Source organism: Arachis duranensis, chromosome 3 (assembly GCF_000817695.3).
Source record: "Arachis duranensis cultivar V14167 chromosome 3, aradu.V14167.gnm2.J7QH, whole genome shotgun sequence".
Taxonomy (NCBI): Eukaryota; Viridiplantae; Streptophyta; class Magnoliopsida; order Fabales; family Fabaceae; genus Arachis; species Arachis duranensis.
This window is the reverse complement of record NC_029774.3, coordinates 22504602-22522520: the sequence shown is the minus strand read 5'-3', so window position 1 is coordinate 22522520 and position 17919 is coordinate 22504602. Positions and strand designations below refer to the sequence as shown.

The 17919-nt window shown below is 35.8% G+C and overlaps 1 protein-coding gene across 1 annotated transcript; it reads right to left on the bottom strand.

Moving 5' to 3' along the window:
* Positions 1–6496: 6496 nt before the first annotated feature.
* On the bottom strand, positions 6497–8812 carry LOC127745461 (uncharacterized). Its single transcript, XM_052258195.1, has 4 exons — positions 8034–8812; positions 7358–7604; positions 7188–7253; positions 6497–7096 (listed from the first exon to the last, which is right to left on the bottom strand). The coding sequence occupies exons 1-4, from the start codon at positions 8810–8812 to the stop codon at positions 6497–6499; spliced, it is 1692 nt and encodes a 563-aa protein (XP_052114155.1).
* Positions 8813–17919: the final 9107 nt, after the last annotated feature.

Genomic DNA, 17919 nt, shown 5'->3' with positions numbered 1-17919 from the left:
AAAGCTTCACCCCAAAAGGATTTTGCCAATCCAGATTGTGACAACAAGCACCTAACTCTTTCAACCAATGTTCTGTTCATCCTTTCAGCTAAGCCATTCAACTGAGGGGTCTTTGGAGGAGTCTTCTGATGTCTTATACCATGTTCTTTACAATAAGCATCAAATGGACCTGAGTACTCACCACCATTGTCAGTACGAATACATTTCAACTTCTTCCCAGTTTCTCTTTCAACAGAAGCTTGAAATTGCTTGAACACATTCAAAACTTGATCTTTGATCTTCAAAGTGTAAACCTATAATTTCCTAGAATGATCATCAATAAAGGTTACAAAATAGATAGACCCTCCAAGTGTTCTTGTCTTCATCGACCCACATACATCAGAATGCACCAAGTCAAGTATCTCCGGCTTCCTTGAAGGTGGATGGCTCTTAAAAGAAACTCTGTTTTGTTTTCCAGCAAAACAATGGTTGCACTTTTGCAAAGCAACCTTACAACCAGATAAAAGATTCCTCTTGGATAACATATTCATACCCTTCTCACTCATATGACATAATCTCTTATGCCATAAATCAGATTTATCAACAAACTCAGCAGCATTAACAACATCTTTCACAATTTTTGCTTGAGTTAAATAAAGAGTAGAGTGTCTTATACCTCTAGCAACAACCATGGAACCCTTGGTGAGCTTCCAACTATCACGAGAAAATGAGCTATCCAAGTCTTCATCACACAACTTACCAATAGAAAGTAAGTTCAATCGAATATCTGGAACATGCTTCACACGCTTCAAAGTCAACTTGGTACCGTTGGAGGTTTCTAAGCAAACCTGTCCAACACCAGCACATTTTGCAATACCTTGATGAGCCATTTTCACATCACCAAAACCACCAGGAGTATAAGATGTAAACAAATCCCTCCTAGATGTAACATGAATAGAAGCACTACTATCAATCACCCAACTAGTGCTATTATCAACAAGGTTAACAGATTCAAACTCCTCAACAATAAAAAAATCATCATGAGTTACATTAACCTTGTATTCCTTGCTACCATCATTTTTATTTGTGCTCTTGTCTTTACTTGCCTTGGCTTTCTCCTTCTTTAGCTGCCAACAAAATCTCTTCACATGTCCCTTTTGACCACAATGATGACACTCAATATTCTTATACTTTCCTCGAGACTTGCTTCTGCTTTGATCTCTACCTTTAGGACCTCGACTTTTGCTTCTCCCCCTAGACTCAGAAACAAGAACATCTGAATGTGTAGTCGATGTACCTTGTGACTTTCTTCTCATCTCTTCATTCAAAACACTGCTCTTGGAAAGATCCATAGAGATTACACCATCAGGAGCAGAATTAGACAATGACATTCTAAGAATTTCCCACGAGTCTGGTAAGGAGCCAAGAAGTAACAATCCTTGAACCTCTTCATCAAACTTGATGCCCATGGAAGATAACTGATTCATAATTCCTTGAAAATTATTCAAGTGATCTGTCATTGATGTCCCATCTGTATACTTCAAAGCCAACAACTGCTTGATCAAAAACATCTTGTTATTCCCAGTTTTCCGAGCATACAACTGTTCAAGCTTAATCCAAAGGGTCCGAGCATGTGTCTCTCCAATAATATGGTTCAACACATTATCGTCAACCCACTGCCTAATATATCCGCAGACTTGTCTATGCAACAAAGTCCAATCATCATCAGATTTATCATTAGGCTTCTCTGTACCAAAAACTGGTTGATGAAAATTTTTGACATAAAGCAAATCTTCCATCTTTGACTTTCACAAATCATAATTAGGACATTAAGAGTGATCATCCTACTAGTATTAGTATTAGCTTCCATTGTTCACAGAATCACAAGCCCAGAAAAATACCAACAAGCTCTGATGCCAGTATGAAAGAGCCTAGCAGCGGAAACGACACAAATGTCCAACACAAGAACAATATGGAAGCAGTCACAACACAATATGACAGCAACTATAACAAGCAAATATAGCAAGTAAAGCAATAACAAGAACACACCGAGATTTTAACGTGGAAAACCCTCTCAATGTGAGGGGTAAAAACCACGGGTCGTCCAGACCAATGAAATAGCTCCACTATAATCAAATGAGGTACAAAAGAGTCTCAAACAAAGCACAAAAATGTGCATATAACCAGCCAAAACATCAAAGCACCAAAGCTCACAAATAAGAAGCAAGAAGATGAAATATACCCAAAAAAACAGAGCTGATGTCGAAGCCAATTTCTCTCACTGCAGACCTCCAATTAAAATCTTCACCGTTCAGAATGAAGAACAAGATGTGAAGAATCTACAGTCCAAAGTTCACGTTGATCCAACGGTGAAAGAATGAGAAACTGCCGTTCCAAGATTGCTGCTCTGTGTAAAAACGGGAAACCTAATTTCTCTCTTGCGAAGCCAATTTCTCCTACTGCAAACATCCAATCAACATCTCCACCGACCAGAATGAAGAACAAGATGATAGAAACACGCAGTTTAAATTTCAAGCCGATTCAACGGTGAACAACTGAGAAACTGCCATTTAAAATTTACTACGTTGGGCAAAAACGAGAATTCTGTTTTCCCTCTTCTCTCTCACTTGGTGGCTATTCTCTCTTTCTCTCAAAAGACCTCAAAAACTGAATTAGGGTTGCGACACTAGAGTACAAGAATATACCCCCAAAATGTTGGGCTTGGGTCTCACAAAGGAGAGAAAAAACCCAACATTTAGTTCTTATAAAATAGATGTGGTAAAAACCTAAAATAAATGCATGAAGTACTTCCTCAATTTAAAAATATCAATAAAAGATATATTTAAAATATAAAAAATGCTAAATAAATTAATTATGTTTATAACTAAATTTAATCAAGTCTTTTTTTTCTGCCTCTCTTCCTTTTCATTATTCTTTTTTATCTAAATTTAATTTTTTTGTATTAGTCTTTAAAAAATTAGATTAACTTAGTTATATAGTATTACCATTAAAATATTGTCCACTTTTAATGTTAAAATTACTTCAGTTATTTCTTTATGAAATTACTTCAGTTATTTCTTTATGACACCTTTGATTTAACTGTGGTGTATAAACATGGACTATATCTGTTAACTTAAGACTTTGTCATCTATAAAAAAGATAGTACTTTTTTATTTATACAATTTTAAACATTATCAAAATTCACTTATTAATTTTTTGTTATGTTTGTGTGATTTTGCTTTTTAATAATCATTTTAAAACCAAAGGAGTAAATTGCATACATTACTATTTCAAAAGCTAAAATATTAAGAAAATCTTAAATAAATAATATATAATTTTACTATCAAACAAGAAAATATAACAACATAAAAAAAAACTAGTACTTAAATTATTATATGGCTAGTCTAAGCCAGTTGTCCCGCCTATATCAAGCTACCTATAGAAAAAGAATATAGCCACCTGTTCTTGCCTGAGTCTCCCGATGTATAGCTCGTCTACCACTGAAGTCGGCGGACTCCCAATATGAAGCGAAGTATACGTTAGTGGCGAGTGATCGGCGGGGGAGGGTATCTGCAAAGGCACTCCAACGCTCAAGTCAGAATTGGGTGAATAATAAAATGTACTTTTTGGAAAGTGACATACCTCTTTCTGGTTTTTCGTCTGCCTTATATTAACGGGAAAGGTCAGCCGTTTTTCTTGGGATATAACGTCTAGGAAGAGGATTAATTGTAAATCTGCCATTATTGATCTGGGACGTTTCATGGCTTATAATGAAACCGTCGGTTACGATCGGGTCTTAAATGTAACCGAGCTATAATGTGTAACTGAGTTATAATGTGTAACCGAGTTATACTGTGTAACCGAGTTATAATGTGTAACCGAGCTATAACGTGTAACTGATGTTTACTGGTCATATCACAGCCCCCAAGCTTGACCTGACTTTTAAAGAGATAGGTTGAGCTTTTATAATGAGTGAGTAATAGCTCGGTACACTTATGCCCCCAGGTCAACATAGCTCTCTTTAAAGTTAGTGGTAGGTAACTGAATAGATTAGGCATGGTAATTATTACCCACGTCTCGATAGATGTAAAGCCTTTAATTATTACTTTATTAATTTTTCTAGATAGGTTCAACTTCCAAAGCTTTGTTTTAACCGTTGGTATTGTACTTCATTTAATGGTTTTGATTTTTATTATAAACTGAGGAGGCTTTGACGGTTCAACCTTTTGGCTATTGTCATTTCTTTGGAAGTTTTATATTTTCAGAAGCTTTTAAACACCATGAGTACCCAAGGTTAGTAGCAAGATCTCTTCTCTTCGTTTTAATCTCTTTTTTTCACTTTCTTGAGTTCATCAGATACCATGAGTGAAAAGAAAGGAAAATCTTTACCCAAGTTTGATAATGGTGAACCGTATGACTGGGTTGATGATGATGTGAAAATAAGAGCGTCCTTGTTTGTTGATAGAGACAGTGTTAGTAAGGTTACTGTAGCTAGGATAGTGAAATCTGGTTTCCGTGTAGAATTACTGCCATGCAACGGTTCTGATCGTGTTTTTCATAGGAGAGATGATTTTGAAAGCTTTTTTATGTACAGTTGTGTGTTAGAGGAATTGAGGGTTAAAATTCCCTTTAGCCAGTTCGAGTGCGACGTTCTGAATCAATTGAACTGCGCCCCCTCTCAGATTCATCCTAATGGCTGGGCGTTCATAAGGTGTTTTCAAATTTTGATGGATTTTCTGGAGATTGAACCAGATTTGGAGCTTTTCTTTTCATTATTCCAAGCAAAAGGGGTATGGAAGGGATTGTGGGTAAACTTGAACAGTACACCTGGCTTTTCCATTTTCAAATTGTACAAATCTTCCTTCAAACATTTCAAAGAAATGTTTCTGAAAGTTAAGTCAGTTGATGAGGATTATCCTTTCTATTTGGACGAAAATCTTGGGGAAAAATTTCCCTTGTACTGGTGTTGTCAACCTCAACAAATTCTGGGTCCTGAAATGATATCTGAGCGGAATGAGTGTATCATCTCTTTTCTGATTGAAATGGTATCCAAGGGGGGATTAATATCTGTGTCGGAGTTGCTCTCTTGGGAGGAGAATAAATCTGCTGTGTTAGATTATTTTGGTGAGGTCATTAGGGTATGGCTTTGTTTTGGTTTTTTCTGAAATGTTTTATTTTTCTGACAATGTTATCTTTATTGTAATAGGTGGGAGGTTTCCTGGAGTCACCGCTTCCACTCTTAGGGCTCGTTTTAAGTCCAAGAATCTTGAAGGTTCTTCCTCGAATACAGAAAAAATGGACGTTGGGGGAGAAGTTGACCAGCCCCCTCCGAGAAAGAAAGGGATTGTGTTTAAAAAGAGAAAGACGGAGGCGACTGTAACTGCAGGAGAACGGGGTAAGGGAAGTGTGATTCAACTCGATGAGCTGTCCGGTTTTGGTACAAAACAGGAGAAGCTTCACCTTTTTGACGACAATGGAGATGGTTCATCCCTTTGGGACCGAAGTTTTCCATTTAATGTTATTGCAGATGAAGTTGTTCAAAGTGTTTCTGATGTAGCTCGGGTAGAAGAGGTCGGGGATATCGGGATTGACCAGTTTCTTCAGGTGAACTGACACTAATTACTTTTCTTGGTTAAAATATTTATGTTATAACCTCTTTAATGGTTGATTATGTTAAATCTCAGGTTTTGGGCTTTCGTTTGGCATGTATTGGTCGTAGTCAGGAAAAAAGGCATAAGAAAATTGTTATTGAGGCTGAAGAGGTTGGTGCTCTTAAGGAGCAACTTTCTGCTAAGGAAACGGCCTTAGCAGAATTACAGAAGAATTTTTCTGATTTGCAAAATGAATTGAAGGTTGAAAAAAACGGTCGTGAAAAGGATGCTGAATTGCTAAAAAAGAAAAACAGCGATGTTGAAGGCATAAACAAGCGAGTTATCGAGCTTACCAGGCAATTGAAGGAATTGGAAGCAAGCAGAGAGGTTGATATTCTTGACGCGTTTGCTGAAGGTTTTGATCGTGCTGTGATACAGGCAAAGTTTCTGATGCCTGATGCTGATTTCGCGGAGTTGGATCCGAGTAAAGTCGTTCGTGATGGCCAGCTTGTAGATGACGAAGAAGTGATTGAAGAAGGTGGTGATAATTTGGCTAAGTAGCCGATCTGTGTGGTATTTTATGGTGTTGCTTTTGCTTAGAAGGATCAATTTCCTTTTTGTTTAGTGATCTGTGTAATTAGGTTTTGGATGATCCCAATTACTTTGTCTGGTACCCATTAGTGGGGTTTGAACTGTATTTTGGTTTGGTCTGTGAAGGGAGTCATTTGATGATAAACTCCTCGTAATATTTAGTTATAAATTTGTTTAAACAGAATGTGTTAAAAATGTTTGCATTTAAAATTTGTTCATAGCAGTACCTTACATTTTCAATCCTGGTAGGTTGGCCTCATTAAAACCTCCTTGAGCAAAACCCTTCTGGGAAAAATCTCAAGTGAGGAAAAAGAGTACCAACACTCTGCTTTGTTCTAGCTGAAGTATTGCTTTAAAGAACTGACATTCCATGTATTTGGTATCTTAGTGCCGTCCAGCTGCTCTAGCCTGTAAGCTCCTCTTCCGAGGATTTCTACTATTCGATAGGGGCCGTCCCATGTCGCTGCTAACTTTCCATGGGCCGATGGTCGGCGAGCGTCTTCAGTTTTCCTTAACACCAAATCGCCGATGTTGAATGTTCTTGGTAGCACCTTTTTTGCATATCTTCGGCCCAGTTGTAGCTGTAAAGCTCGGTGCTGGAGGGCTGCTGTACTTCGAACTTCTTCTGCTAAGTCTAATTCGGCTTGACGGGCTTGATCATGATTCTCTACTTGTGTTCTCAAAGATTGTTGTGAGATTTCCAAAGGAATCATTGCTTCTGACCCATATACCAAGCGGAATGGTGTCTCCTTAGTTGACGTTTGTGCCGTTGTGTTGTATGACCATAGTATTTCTGGAATCAGCTCGGCCCACAGTCCCTTTGCTTCGTCGAGCTTTTTCCTGAGGGCGTGCAAGAGAACTTTGTTGGCAGCCTCAGCCAAGCCATTAGATTGTGGGTGCTCCACGGATGAGAAGTGTTGTCTTATCTTTAGGTTCTGAAGAAATAGTTTAAAATTATGGTCGGTAAACTGCCGACCATTGTCAGTGACGACATGTCTTGGAATTCCATATCAGCATATGATATACTTCCAAACGAAAGATATCATTTGGGAGGATGTTATTCTTGCCAATGGCTCTGCTTCGATCCATTTGCTGAAATAATCAATAGCTACCACCAAATACTTCAGTTGCTTAGGCGCGGTGGGAAAAGGGCCGAGGATGTCAATCCCCCATTGATTGAATGGCCAGCTTATTACTGACTGATGAAGTTGTTCGGCCGGAATGTTGATTGATGGTGCATGCTTTTGACATTTATCACAAGTTTGGACTTTTTCCTTGCTATCTTTCCATATGGTCAGCCAGTAAAAACCGGCTCGCAGTATTTTCTGTGCCAGGCTTCTTGCCCCCGAATGTATCCCACATATTCCTTCATGAGCCTCGGCCAACGCAATATCGGCTTCTTTCCTGTCTAAGCATTTCAGAAGTGGTCGGGAAAATCCCCGCCTATATAAAACATTATTGATTAGTGTGAAAAAAGAGGCTTGTCGCCGAAATCTTTTCTTATCTAAAACCTCATCTGGGACAGAACCATATTTTAAGTATTGTATATAAGGTACCAGCCAACTGTCTGTACATAAAGTGTTTGAAATGCTCAGGGCATGTATGCTCGGTTTGTTCAGGGTTGATTGGAGTAATGTCGTTGTGTGTGCTTGTGTAGTGGCTAACTTTGATAAGATGTCAGCTCTATTATTCTGTTCCCTAGGAATGTGGTGAATTTCTATCTTTGAAAAGCTGTTCTTTAGGTTTTGAATGATGTCTAAGTATTTTGACAAAATTTGATCTTTAGTTTGAAAAACCTGATTCACTTGTTGAACCACTAATAGGGAATCGCAATAAACTTTTAAGCTGGTGATTTGTAAATCAATTGCTAACCTGAGCCCGGCGATTAGGGCCTCGTACTCGGCCTGGTTATTGCTTGCTTTGAAGGAGAACCGAAGAGAATGTTCGAGGTTGATACCTTCAGGACCCTCTAATAGTATTCCCGCTCCTGACCCTTGGGGGTTTGATGCTCCATCAACAAACAAGTTCCAGCCCGAGTTCTTTTCTTCTTGCAACGGTTGGGTAAGTTCGGCTACAAAATCAGCTAGATATTGAGATCTGACGGATCCTCTTGGCTGGTATTGAATATCAAATTCTGAAAGCTCAATGGCCCATTTGATAAGCCGGCCTGCTAATTCTGGCTTTGAAAGGATCTGCCGAAGAGGTTGTTCAGTTCTGACGATAATGGTGTGTCCCTGGAAGTAAGGTCGGAGTCGTCTTGAAGAGAAGACTAGGGCCAATGCGAGCTTTTCCAACTTTGGGTAACGAAGCTCGGCACCTTGTAGGGACTTACTCACAAAATAGATCGGCTGCTGACCCTTCTCTGTATCTGTTAAAAGAACCGAACTAATTGCCACATCAGTAATAGACAAGTATATAGACAATGGTTCATTGGGTTTTGGTTTTTGTAAAACAGGAGGTTTTGAAAGAAATTGTTTTAAATTTTGGAATGCAGCTTCACAGTTTTCTGTCCATTGAAAATGTTTTGGGTTCTTCTTTAAACATTGGAAAAAATGATAAGATTTTACTGCCAAACAGGGTAGGAATCTTGATAAAGCCGCGAGGCGTCCTGTTAGTCGTTGGACTTCCTTCAGTGTTGTTGGACTTTTCATGTCAATTATGGCCCGACATTTGTCGGGATTTGCTTCTATTCCTCAGCTGGTGAGTATGAATCCGAGGAATTTGCCTCTGCGAACACCGAAAGCACATTTCTCAGGGTTTAGTCTCATATTATATCGTCTGATTTGCGCAAAGATCTCCGCTAAGTCATTGATGTGAGACTTTCCGACCATTGTCTTTGCGACCATGTCGTCTACGTACACTTCTATATTCCGACCAATTTGGTTCTGAAAGACCTTGTTCATCAGTCGCTGATACGTCGCCCCTGCATTCTTTAAACCGAAAGGCATAACATTATAGCAATGATTCCCATATTCAGTTATAAAAGCGGTTTTCTCTTGATCAGATGGGTGCATAAGAATTTGGTTATAACCAGAGTATGCATCCATGAAACTTAAGGAATCGAAACCACAGGAGTTGTCTACCAAATTATCAACGCAAGGTAACGGATAAGCATCTTTAGGGCATGCTTTATTTAAATCAGTGAAATCGACGCACATGCGCCACTTACCGTTATTCTTTTTTACCATTACAACGTTAACGAGCCATGTTGTGAACCTGATTTCGCGGATGAAATTGGCTACAATGAGCTTTGTAACCTCGGCAAGGCATGCCAGGCGCTTTTCTGTTCCGAGATTTCTTTTCCTTTGTGAGATTGGGCGGGCCCCTGGAGTAATTGCTAATTTATGTGTGATAACGGAGGGATGTATTCCTGGCATATCTGCAGGGGTCCAAGCAAATAAATCGGCGTTTTCACGCAGAAATGTTATGAGTGCTTCTCGCTCTTTGGCGTTCGTTGACGTCCCGACGAAGGTGAATTTCATGGGATCTTCTGTTAGGGGGACCTTTGTTAGGTCCTCGTTCGGCATAGGTCGGTCTTCAAAATCGGCTCTTGGATCTATTTCTGGCAATCTCGGTTGGTCGGGCTGTATAGAGTTGACCTGCGGCATGTTGCTCCTTCTGATAGGCTTCAAGCTTGTGTTGTAGCATTGGCGAGCTTCATGGAGGTCTCCGTGGATGGTTGCTACTAAATTATCCTGCACAGGGAACTTTACACAGAGATGAACTGTAGATACAATTGCTGCAAATCGATTTAAAAATGGTCTACCTAGGATGAGATTATAAGGACTAAAACAGTCGACAACAAGATATTGAATGTCTTGTGTCTTAAATAATGGTTGCTCACCGAGTGTGGTTTGTAACCACACTGAACCGAGGACGGGAACACGTTCTCCGGAAAATCCAACCAAGTCTCCATGATATGGCTGCAAGATGTTGTTACTCAGCTTCATTCTCTCAAATGTAGTAAAGAATAGTACATCTGCGCTGCTTCCGGGGTCGAGGAGTACTTTGCGTACTATTAGATCTCCTAACTGAACAGAAATTACCACCGGGTCATCGTAATTCAAATCTTTCTGATGAAAGTCGGTTGAATAGAAAGTCATCTCTGGGACATCGTGGGTCGGTTGAGATATTTTAGGGGCATCTGTTACGGCCAACATGGCTCTATAGGTTCTTTTTCGAGCCGAGCTTGTATGTCCACCTCCTGCATATCCTCCTGAGATACAATTGATGATTCCTCTTGGTTGGATGGGTGCCTTATCCTTTTCCTTTGAGGATGGGCTTGCTGTGGAGGGGTCGGAGGCCGAGGTAATATTCTTCTGCATTCGTCCTGCAATGAACTTCTCAAGGTGACCTTGTCTTGCGAGGCGTTCCAGGAGGTCTTTGGCGATCACACATTCATCGGTTGTGTGACCGTGCTTTTGATGAAAGGTACAGAATTTGGATTTATCCACAGTTTTGGATTCTGGGTAGGTGCCGGCTTTACGAGGGGGTTTGATTAATTTGGAGTTAAGTATTTCCTTGATAATGTCATCCCGCTTTGTGTTGAAGGCTGTGTATGACTCATACCGGGGAACGGGTTTGAAGGTTTTTTTGTTATCCCGAGGTTTATCATCATCCTTGGCAGCAGTTGACCTTTCTGTTTTGCGGGCTTGCCGAAGCTCTTCGACATCTATCTGTCCCTTTGCCTTTTCACGGAATTCTGCCAAAGTTTTCGGTTTGCTCACAGCTATGGTCTCCTGAAATTTTCCCGGACGAAGGCCGTTCTTGATTGCATGTAGATGGACTTCAGGATGAAGATCGGGAATCCTCATGGCGACCTTTGTGAAACGAGTTATATAGTCCTTCAAGCTCTCTTGTGGGCCTTGTTTTATGGTCGTCAGGTAGTCGGAATCGTGCAGGTATATAGCAGAGGCCGCAAAGTGATCTTCGAATTGCTTCGCCAATTCCTGAAAACGCGATATCGAATCTGCAGGCAAAGAGCAAAACCAGTCAAGTGCAGGACCATCTAAAAAGGATGGGAAACAACGACATAGTATAGGATCAGATGCACCGTTAACAATCATGATAGATCGGAATTTTTTAATATGCTGCTTTGGATCTCCTAATCCATCGTATGGGGTCAGAGTTGTCGGCAGGGTGAATTGTCTGGGAAGTTGGAAATTCATAATGTCGGCTGTAAACGGGCCGGCAGAATTGTCGCGTTCTTCTTCCTCAGCTTCTGGTTGGGCCTCTTCTGTTTGGTGGGCTTCCTCTTCTTCCCCTTGAGGTGTTTCAGAAACATGAGTCGGTATTGATCGACGTTCATGATTTTCTTCCCGGTTATGGTGATCATTGTTGTGCTCCAGCCGAGCATTAACTAATTGCGCAATTTGATCTTGCATTCTTCGATTTTCCTCCGCCATTTGTTGATTTGCTTGCTGAAGCTCGGTCACCATCCGCAGGAGCTCGGATGGGGTAGGCGGGGGGGCATCAGCCATGGTTGTGTTTTAAGGGTGTTTTGGGGACCTTTCTGAGTAGAATTTCAAATTTATTCGGCCCTCTTTCTAGCGCCAAATGTTCTTGCCTGAGTCTCCCGATGTATAGCTCGTCTACCACTGAAGTCGGCGGACTCCCAATATGAAGCGAAGTATACGTCAGTGGCGAGTGATCGGCGGGGGAGGGTACCTGCAAAGGCACTCCAACGCTCAAGTCAGAATTGGGTGAATAATAAAATGTACTTTTTGGAAAGTGACATACCTCTTTCTGGTTTTTCGTCTGCCTTATATTAACGGGAAAGGTCGGCCGTTTTTCTTGGGATATAACGTCTAGGAAGAGGATTAATTGTAAATCTGCCGTTATTGATCTGGGACGTTTCATGGCTTATAATGAAACCGTCGGTTACGATCGGGTCTTAAATGTAACCGAGCTATAATGTGTAACCGAGTTATACTGTGTAACCGAGTTATAATGTGTAACCGAGCTATAACGTGTAACTGATGTTTACTGGTCATGTCACCACCTTATCTGATTGTGGATATCCTAATTGTTAAAATTTAAGTCTCTATAGTTTGTATTTTCATTTGCTATATGTTTTGATGAAGTGGTGAAAATTTTGTTTTTATTACCGCCTCTATTTTCGCATGCCATATGCATGCACTTATGGAGAAAAGAGAGAACAAAAATCACGAAAGAAAACGAGTAAATATTAGACGTATTCAGAAATTTTTATGGAAGCATCATATATGCATCCAGTGAATAGGACAACACTACTAGTTCGTGGTGATAGCAAGTAGCATCTTTTAAGCTGTAGGCATATTACTACTATGTAGTGTGGTATCTATCAGAGATTAGAGAATCTATAAAATGGCTCTGCAAAATAATAACCAAGTGCGTTGGGAAAATTTGGTTTGATTTTCCTACTAAAAAATTGTTAGTAATAAATAATACAGTTCAACTATCCGCCAATTTTTAAAACTTTTTATTTTAAATTTTAAAAAGATATATACCAAAAGATCATTAGAATTTATTATTTTTGGTCATCATTTTTAACCACTAATTCAATTTCTTTATTAATCTAGTAATTCAACAACATACGATAACCCACACTTTTAAACATTAATGACTAATTAATAGCCAAAAATAATAAATTTTAATGACTTTCTAACATTTCTCATTTTTAAACTCTAAATTTTGAATTCTAAATTTTATATCTTAATTATAAAGTCTAAACTCTTAAAATATATATAATTAAAATAATAATTTTAAAACAAAAAATTAGTCAATATCTGTTAACTAAAAATTAATTTTTTTATACTTATTCATAATAATAAATATGAAAAAACACATACAACATTTAAGATTTATGCGAAAAAAATTTAAGAGTAATACTACATGTACAAGTGTTTTTATAACTAATTTCAATAAGTTGGTACAAAGTCTAGCGAAAAAAAGCGTTACTACTCTTTCTTTTACTACTCTTTCTTTTTTACGTAATACTGCACACAAATTTTTGTTAAAAAACACAAAAACTTGTTGATATAACATAAATTTTCGAAGTATAGCACAAAAAATTGTGTATATAGCACGCAAATTTTTTCTGTGAATATATTTTGTTAGTTGGGTGAATTATTATTATTTTGGGTATGTAAATTAAAATTTCTATGCTATGCATCAAAATTTTTATACATCAAAATTTTTATATTATGCACCAAAATTTTTGTACAATAACAAAAAAAATTATGTGTTGTGCATATTTTATTAGTATACTATATAGATTTTTACGTATAGCACATAAATATTTACATATATATAGCACACAAATTTTTGTACATAAACACAAGTTTTTGCTGCGAATATATATTGTTAGTTGGGTGAATCAATATTTTGGGTATATAATCCTCGAAAAATTTATGTGTTGCACATCAAAATTTATGTGCTATGCGTATTTATTAGTATAATATACAAATTTCTACATATAACAAACAAAATTTTGCCGAATATATTTTATTATTTGGGTACTATGTGTATTTCGTGGGTTAGGAGAAGAAGATGAAAATGACAAAGACAATGATGACGAGAAAGAAAAAAAAAATAAATAACAACAACATCAACAAGACAAAGAAGATAGCGGTAGTGATAGTGATGACGATGACCACAATGACAGCAGCGACAATGACAACGCCGTTAAAGAAAGAAACGAGAAGATAGTGAGGACAATAATAATAATGATAACGAACGAAAGAGGAGGAGGAATAGGAGAAAGAGAAGAAGGAGAAGGAATAGGAGGAAGACGAAGGAGAAAAAAGAGAGAGAAAAAAAAAAAGAGAAAAATTGTGCCCATATCTAAAAGAAAAAGAGTGGCAGAAGTTAATTAAAAACTTGGTTCAAAATATACACATCTAGTATTTCTTAAATATTTAATTAAAAAACAACATATATAGTTCTCGCTACAAAATAACAAAGAAAATAATATTTAAAAAATTTATACAGTGTACTATATTTAACAACTTATTTAATTTACTACACTCACACTCTCACAAATAAATTAATATCTAAACTAACATCTCAAACCCCTAAAAAATGAAAGAATAAGAAAAAAATTAAATAAAATTTGAGTGTTTGTTGACTCAAATATTAAAATAAAAAAAGATAAAGTATATTTTTTATTCTTAAAATTTGGTAAAAATTTTAAAAATATTCTTAAGTTTTATTTTGTTTAAATTTTGTCCTAATATTTTTTGATTTGCATCAAATATATTTTTTATAGCTAAATTTTCAAAAAATTTAAAACCAATCCAATAATAATGCATAAAAATTATGCTTGATTTGCTTGTGTTGAGAATTGTTCTTATGAAATTATTGTTGAATTGGTCTTAAATTTTTTAAAAAATTAGCCGTTAAAAATATAGTTGATATAAATTAAAAACTTTTAAGACAAAATTAAAACAAAACAAAATTTAAGAATATTTTTAAAATTTTTATGAAACCTAAGGAACAAAAAGTATATTTTTGGCCATACAAAAACTAAATCCTTATATACACGTGTGTGTGGCGCTTCTCACCATCATCCTTATTAGTACGTAGTTTTATTTGATGTGGAACTCGGACTTATTTATTTGAAGCAGACTATAATAGTGAGTTTTTTCTTTTATATATATAAACAACGGGGCGTAACCCAAAATGCAGAAGACTAACAAGGAACTATTTTAGGAAAATTAATGCCTGTAAAATCAACACGAAAATATAAAGCAATACAAGAAGAAACAGAGTATAAAATTTGACAGCTCAACTGAAAGCCATGACCATACTAAATCCATTAATGCAGGCATTTACTTCACGATACTAGTGATGTATGCTCCAGCGGCTGAATCTTTTACTCCTTTTTTTGATAGCCAAAACCACAACTCTTGTGAAATACAGGTCTATGGAGTTTTGATAACAAAGTATAACTGCTGCATGCTTTGGAGTCCACTCTTCCGTGCAGATATAAGTGTAATCTAGACTTTAATCCAAATTCATTCCGAATAGAATATTCTACAACTCTGCCATAGTTATAGTACACATGTCCAAGTTCTCACTAAACAGGCAAAAAATTTGTCATCATAGTCTCTAAAAACACCTCCACAAGTTGCCTTACTCTCCTTGTGACAGAGTTATCGGAGTTCAGTTTAATGTACGGATAAATCGAAGGAGTCCAATAAATTTATTTCTCAATGCTCTATAAGAAAAATGTTGAATATCGTCGGATTTAATATTAGACGTTAGCAATAGATTTACCGGCATATTTGATAATAAATTCGTCGAGTAAAAAGGTTACCGTCGGATTTAATTTTCTTATGGTAAATTTGTCGGTAATAATTGAAAAAAAAATTGGTGCGCACGTTTTACTGTCGGATTTACTAACCCTAATCAGTGTAATGCTGCGTTTTGATCACTTGAAGAGCATTATTGTCTATTAATTCGAGGTGATCTCACACTAAATTCGAATCACGAATCCTCTCCTCCTTCATTTTCAAATTACTCTCTTTCTCTCTAACCTTTTCCTCACTCTCTCTCTCCCTGCAAACCACCTCCGGCAGCCGCCCTTCACCAGCGTCGGCCACTACCAACAGCGTCCAAAGACTGCGTAGACTCAATTGGTGCTCTTTGCGTCGCGTTGGTCGCTTTATCGCTGCCGTTTTGGTCGCTCTCACCACTGATGTCGCCGCCACTACTTTCTGCGTTGCCAGAGCTGTCTCCTTCTTCGGTCCAAGTAGGTTGTCCTCCTCTCTCTTTTTATTATTTTTTTAATTTTTTTTTTTAAATCCTAATGCAGTCTGCCGGTTGGTCACCACCGGCGCCACTAATACTGCACGCATCCGTATTGTCGCTACACTAGAAAAGCCCTCTTCGTCACCACTGTCTTCAAGTAATGCACTCATTAATTACTAATTAGTTTAGAGTAGTTAAACTCTTTAACTCTAATTTACTATTAGCTTGTAATAATTGATCAAATTTATTCAATACCTCATGTGATTATTTAATTCTGCTATTTTTAGTTGTAGCTGTTTAAATCTCTGAAGCTCCTTTCGTTATTAGGTAATTGTTTAACTCTGTTATATTAAACATTTTAATTAATACCAATGTACACACGTATAAAAATTAAATTGTTGTAGAAACTAAAAGAATTATATATCCAAATCAAAATCATTATACACTCAAAAGAATTAGATACTTTATCATAATTTCAATACATAAAATTGCACAAAATTGAATACTAATTTAAATGTGTTAATTTCTAAAACAATAATTTTTTTTATTTTAAATGGACAATTTTAAATTACATAATATCTAATTGCTCACTAACTCATCAGTGAGTTAAAACCGTCCACAAAATATATCAATTTTTATTTTTTAAATTAGTTTAAAATAAATTATTAATATTTTTTATTATTTTTAAAAATTATATTTTTATATCTATAAATATACATATCTATTTATAGTGTAAATAAAATATGTATATTTTTTAATTTCTATATATTTCTGTTACAATATAAATGAAATATAAATAATATTAATTTATTTACACAGTAAATAAAATATATAAAAAATAGAAATTAGTAAATATACTATAAAATATTTATATTTATAAATAAAATATTTAAATTATTTATTTAAAAAAATCCCCTTTCTTCCACCAGTATAAATTTTTGAGAAAAATGATGTTATCATGACATTATCCGTCCTCAACTCTCAATGGTTATATGTTAATTTATTGTTAGTTTTAATTTAACCAACATTAACTTTAGAATTCCATATGGATTTAACATCTAGGTCCATAATGCCTATAATGAATCTATTTTATATGCTAGATGTCGATTTCAAAAACTGCTAAAAGAAGCTGCATAATTGCTGATAGCTTTTATATTAGATTCATCAAGTGCATGTTTATTACTCGGCGAAGTACTACAGTGAAACTCCACTTAATTGCTTATTTCCTTTTTTTAGTTGCAGATCTAAAACACTATGCAATTAATAGATATTGAATACATTAAAATATTGTTAAAACACATATAAAATCTGCGCATTCCTCATAATGGATGAATAATGTAGCTAGTTAGTATGTTATTATTCATTTTAAAAACTTAAGATAGAAAGAATTATTATAAATAGTTATATTTTTAATTTTTTTTAAATAAAAGTCTTTTGGAATTTGTTTAATTTTAAATAATTTTTTTATTTTATTTATCTTATACTATTTTTTATTTTCAGAATTCACTAAAAATTAAATTTTAGACTTTTTGAATATAGAACTCTAATATCATCTTATGATATCACTCATCTAAAAAGTTTAAGTTGATAAAAAGAGATAACAGAAATAATTATATTTCTAACATAATAAAATACGTAATTATATATCGAGTTCTAGAGAATTATTTTATTTTAATATCTCCTAATACTTTTGAATTTTTTATTTTAAATTTTAAATGCTAAATTTTACATATTAAACACCTAAATCTTCAAAATATAACGGTTAAAAATTAAAATATTTTAAAATAAAAAATTGACTAATAATAACTAATCAAAAGTTAATTTTCTATATTATTTATTCATTTATATTATGGCGGAGATTCAGATAAAGATGTTTAATCTCATCCATTAAATAGATTATGTATTAAATTTTTGATACATGACATAAATTAAAAGTTTATTAAAAAATGTTGTTATATTCTTGAAATTGTTAATTTGACTCTAACACTAAATTTTTAATTAATTTAAAATTTGAATTTTTAATAAA